We start from the raw sequence: 5,678 nt of genomic DNA, 5'->3' as shown, positions 1-5,678 counted from the left end.
TTAGTGGTTACCCATAATCCACCAGGAGGCTGGAGAGAAAAAGAGACAGAAAGGAGACGGATAGAGAGAGAGAGAGATAAAAACTGTGAAGATGAAAGACAGAAGTGAACATAAAAATTGTGAAACCTTTAATTGCCCCAGTGTGGAACAATAGATGTTTCTCCCACATAGTGTTGCAGAGTTGATTTTCTTCATCTCAAGCTCCCTAGTCTGGACACAAATGGCTGTAGCAGCCCAAGGGCTAAACAACGTCTCTGCATTTTAAAGCAGGGGGCAAAAAGGGTGCAAGCTATTTCATACATTAAAAAAAAAAAAAAAAAAAAACGAATTTAAAAGGAACGACTCAATTCTGAACAGCAACTTCACACACAACAGTGTGCACTCTAATGTCAGGTAGTGAAAGATACAAATAAAAAAAGGCACATTTTAACTTCTGCACTGCACATTTTATTCTGATCTATTATTTACCTGAAATAAATGTACACACACCCACACACATACACACACACACCCACACACACACACACACACACACAACCACCTACCAGGCATTAGCATGGTAGAGACTGCCTCTGGGTCTTCCAGCATGTCTATGATGCAGCGCTGGAAAGTCTTGCTGGGCTCAGACTGTAAGTAACTGTGAAGAAAGACCACAAGCACAGAGCTAAGGTCACTTCCCCACTTCTTCAACATAGCATCCACCTCACTAAATGTGGTAGCAACATTCACTGCTACGTACTAGAGTTGAAAGCATTGACATGCATTTGTACTTTTTGTCATTAGTCTGGACATGTCATTCAGTCTACATGTATAAAAATCATTCAGTGACATCGAAATCCCAGGGAATATTTAGCTTGCCCATGTTTGATAGATAGATAGAGAGATGAAGAGCAGTAGAGAGAGAGAGAGAGAGAGAGAGAGAGAGAGAAATAGAGAGAGATTGAAGCCGTATGCAAACTAGGGATTAAGAAATTAGATCAGCCATCTGATCATCACACATTTCAACTGCCAGCCTGATAGAGAAGACCCCAGACAATACTCACACTAACACACACACGCACACACACACACACACACACACACACACACACACACACACACACACATACACACACACACACACACACACACACACACACACACACACACACACATAGAGCCATAATAAAGCCAAATAAGAACTTTCTCATGAAACACTTCAACATCTCCAAACACGTATATAGCAACACACACTTTCTCGCAAAACTGCAAATACTCACACAAACACACAAAAACCATATGTACCTCATCCAGGAGATACGATCCTGCCAGAACTCATACATTATGTAGCAGGATTTCTCCGGGATCTTCTGGATAGACACACTAGGAGTAGAAGAGGGATGGCAGAGGGGAATGGATGAGTACACACACACTTCAACCTAAACATCTCAGCAGGACGGGGGTTCAGGGATGGTGTGTTTATTGAAGCTGAACCTTTGCTACCAGAGTAGTTGGGCTACAAAATATGACCCATAATGCTGTTGAGTATTCAGGGGGGGTGGGGCTACAAATTATGACCCATAATGCTGTTGAGTGTTCAGGGGGGGTGGGGCTACAAAATATGACCCATAATGTTGTTGAGTGTTCAGGGGGGGTGGGGCTACAAAATATGACCCATAATGCTGTTGAGTGTTCAGGGGGGGTGGGGCTACAAAATAGGACCCATAATGTTGTTGAGTGTTCGGGGGGGGTGGGGCTACAAAATATGACCCATAATGTTGTTGAGTGTTCGGGGGGGTGGGGCTACAAAATATGACCCATAGGGCCCTATCTTGCACCCAGCGCAATTGACATTGTCACCGACGCATGTATAATTCCTATCTTGCACCCGGCGCACAGCGCGATTTTCCCTCCAGAGGCGCGCTTCGAAATGAACTTGCGTCGACATGGGCGGGGGCGGAACAGAGAAGGCGTTTCTCTGGCGCAAGTGGTATTTTGCAGTTTCAAAACAACGCCGTGCGCCGTGCGCCATTGACCAAAAAAAAGCTGGTCTAATGTGAGGCGCAATGTCTAAAGTCTGTAACGCGTATTCAGAACGCTATTTTAAGGGCGCATGTGCTTGCCCGCACAGTATAGGACCTATAGGCTACACTTTACTTCTGTCGTCTTCACGAGAGATTTACACCAATTGTTTGGCAAGCCATATATAATTACAAGGAAAATAAAGTATTTACCACATGAGGAAATCATTGTGATATCCGTATCCAAGACATTTTAAAACTAGGCATACATCTAGCGTACACAATTGACCCAAATGATTCAGGTTAATTGAAGCTGCGTGACATTTGATTTATTGTATGGCTTTGTTGCATTTATTTAATGCCAGTATTATTATAAATCTTGTAAACTCATCTTTGTGTATGTGGACTTTATTTATGTACCTTGGGTTTGGTCAGCTGGTGCACTGGCTTGGGTGCCGATTTCCATGCCCTCAAATCCCTGCAGGCTCTCAGGCGTGAGGGTAGACGTGGCGATGTCCTCTGCTGCCGTCAGATCCTGGGTCGAGGCAGATCCACCTCCCGTGAAGGCACGAGAACGTGTGTTACCTTCCAGCTTGGATGTCCCACGTCTCCGGACGTCATTATAGCGTTTTCGGCAACGTTTTCGGGTGCCCCGTAGCAGAAACAATCACGGCAATATCTTGACATGCTTGCTTGACTTTGCTTACTTTTGGAGGGTTTCTCGCATCCCCATATATATCTATCTCCCGGCTTTTTACAAAGCCATACAATAAATCAAATGTCACGCAGCTTCAATTAACCTGAATCATTTGGGTCAATGTGTAGGCTACGCTAGATGTATGCCTATTTTTAAAATATCTCGGATATGGATATCACAATGATTTCCTCAAGTGGTAAATACTTTATTTTCCTTGAAATTATATATGACTTGCCAAAAAATTTGTGTAAATCTCACGTCGGTCTCCTCGGCTGTGAACTTTTCCGGTCTACCACCAGGTAATTCCGCCATCAAAATAACAAGCCGCTATGGACTATGCGCTCCTCGCTCTTAAAGGAAATGTGAAATGACGCTCGGATTGGTTTATTGCATATTACGCCCAAACCACACCTATGGCTGAGTAACCTCCTTTGGACCAACCGTTTTGACACTTGCGCTGGACGCAAGTGTGTTTTTTCCGCCGTTAAAATAGCAACTGCGCCATAGAGCCGCCCACACAGCTACTTGCGCTTGGCGCCGTCCTACTTGCGTTTCTGATCGGCAAGATAGGGCCCATAATGTTGTTGAGTGTTCGGGGGGGGGGGGGGGGTGGGGCTACAAAATATTACCCATAATGCTGTTGTGTGATCAGCTGCTGTCAGCATCGGAAATGTGCGCTTTCCTGATTTGTGTCTGAGAGCTGATATTGCAATGAGTGGTGTGGTATCTTGTTTGGTCCCACAAGCACCATTACATGGCAGAGTTAAATACCCACCTTAAACACATCCAAATGGCTTATATGATATTATCTGAGATCTGTCATATATTATATGTGTGTGTGTTTGTGTATATATACGTATATATTTAAATATGTATATGTGTGTATATATATAATATGCTAATATTTGCTTTTTTGTCTACCCCTATTTTTGTGAGTTTTGTTGCAGTTGGTGCAGCTAATATTGGAGGAGCTAAAATGAGGAGTCTTTCCATTAACACTGTTACATGAGCAAATGCTACTCGGCGCACACAAAAAGGTCAACCTGGAGTTTTGGTGAGTATCCTTGCAGTTGGTGTAGCTAATATTTGCTATTTTCTTGTTGTTGTTTTGCTGATGTAAAATATGTGCTTGTTCTGTATTACATCAACATAAGTGTCCCTTAGGCTACTTTTCAAATACATCATCATCAAAACCTTTCAGCCTGACATGACGGTTGACACTGAGGGAATCAGATGGGTAAGCAACGGCCTCATTCAGATGGTGACAAATCAGTGAATATTCAGGCAGAGGTTGCAGAGAAATAGAGTACAATTCACTCTACTCTTCTTCAACACACCTCGTGCCAAGGCATGTGTGTGACTGTGTCTGTGTGTTTTGTGTGTGCCTGTCCGTCCGTCAGTCAGTGTGCACAAGGGCGTGAGATACACTCACTGCAGGTTGTCATTCTGGTCAGTGGTGGAGTCGGCATAGCTGTTGAGCGCCTTCTGGAACTCCTCTAAGTCTCCCTCTGCCACCATCATCTGTCTCTGCACCAGCAGCATGTTCTGTTGCCATAGAGAAGTGATGGAGAGACAATCAGGATGAGCAAGGGGAAAAAAAGCGAATTAAAGGGAGGCAAACAACGGAAAGCTGCAGAGGCTAGGGGCGTCAAGAGGACATAAAGCCCCATGGATTTGAAGCATCAGATCGTGCGCCATGGCATTGCATGCAGTATCCACAGACTTCTCGAATGGACAGAATAATAAGAATGCAAACAAGAACACGAGAACAGAGGATTTACAGATCGTAAACAAATATTTGCATCTATACACACACACACGGCCAAAGACACTCAAAGACACACACTATGCAGACATAGGAGCACAGACTAGAGACATGAGTCTAAACAGCAGCCTGTGCAGCGTGTGGGCTGTGTCCTAATGAGCACAGCCCAGCACAGGTTAATGAGCATGCCTGAGAGCCAGGCACATCTGGTGGGCTCTACTCACAGAGTTATAGGTGCTCGCCAGAGGGTCCTCTTTCAGGGGCTCCAGTTTGGGGCTCTGGAAAATGAGGAGTCTTTCCATTAACGCTGTTACATGAGCAAATTATACTCGACGCACACAAAAAGGTCAAATGCACGGTGCAACCAAATACAGTGGCAGAATATATAGTCAGGAAAGACGGTATACATAAAGGAAGGCTTAGACAGACATCATACAGATATAAAACAGGTAAGGGACAAGGACTCAATATACTGTATATGGGAATGACGTATTAAGACTGTAGATGTTGGGAAAACAAGCCTTAGGGTAGTTTTACATATGTGGTAATTCTGTGGTATTTCTAGCCTTCAAGAGTTAAAACATTATAACACAGTAATGTATTCTGAGATGGGGGGGGGGGGGGGGTTGTACTGTTTGCCGCTTGCCCTGGGAAAATGAGCTCTGTGTGTACGGTACCTGGCACTCTAGCTTATCAATGAGCTGCTGCAGGCGGTTGATCTGGGAACACCAGTGCTCATCTGTGTCCACTGTCACTCCTGATGGGAAAAAATGCACACATCAAGGCACAAAGACACACACACAGGCACATACACACACATCAAGGCACACAGACACACACATACACACACATCAAGGCACACATACACACACTCAGACACACACACACACACTCATTACATTCGATTCCTGTTCTGGTATATGCCAGCATAAATTGTGTGTTCGTGTGTGTGTTTGTGTGCATGTGTGTGCGTGCGTGCGTGCGTGCATGTGTGTTTGTTTGAGTTTGAGTGTGTGTTTCAAAGTGTGTGTTAGTACCTGTAGTGAGGATGCCTGAGTAAGGGTCTGTGGGAGACAGGCAGAGGTTCTTCTGGATCCTGCGTCCACATCTCCTGTTGTTGTTGTTCTTCTGCACGGACAGGAGCTCTGGAATCTTCACCTCATTACTGCAGCAGAGCAGGCAGGCAGGCAGACAGACAGACAGGCAGGCAGGCAGG

At 44.7% G+C, this 5,678-nt stretch overlaps 1 protein-coding gene across 1 annotated transcript in view; it reads right to left on the bottom strand.

The window, feature by feature from the left end:
• Positions 1 to 5,678, bottom strand: part of necab3 (N-terminal EF-hand calcium binding protein 3) — a gene marked incomplete at both ends in the record, with an annotated part of 29,202 nt that continues 23,524 nt past the window's right edge. The window contains 7 exons of the mRNA XM_080845777.1: positions 1 to 29; positions 546 to 637; positions 1,285 to 1,362; positions 4,130 to 4,242; positions 4,687 to 4,740; positions 5,140 to 5,219; positions 5,500 to 5,627. Coding sequence (XP_080701903.1) covers positions 1 to 29; positions 546 to 637; positions 1,285 to 1,362; positions 4,130 to 4,242; positions 4,687 to 4,740; positions 5,140 to 5,219; positions 5,500 to 5,627 — 574 coding nt within the window. The remainder of the gene's footprint in view (positions 30 to 545; positions 638 to 1,284; positions 1,363 to 4,129; positions 4,243 to 4,686; positions 4,741 to 5,139; positions 5,220 to 5,499; positions 5,628 to 5,678) is intronic.

The sequence above is a fragment of the Sprattus sprattus genome (assembly GCF_963457725.1).
Source record: "Sprattus sprattus genome assembly, chromosome: 10".
In the NCBI taxonomy this organism is placed as follows: domain Eukaryota; kingdom Metazoa; phylum Chordata; class Actinopteri; order Clupeiformes; family Clupeidae; genus Sprattus; species Sprattus sprattus.
Note: the sequence above shows the minus strand (reverse complement) of the source record. Positions and strands in the feature narration are given on the sequence as shown.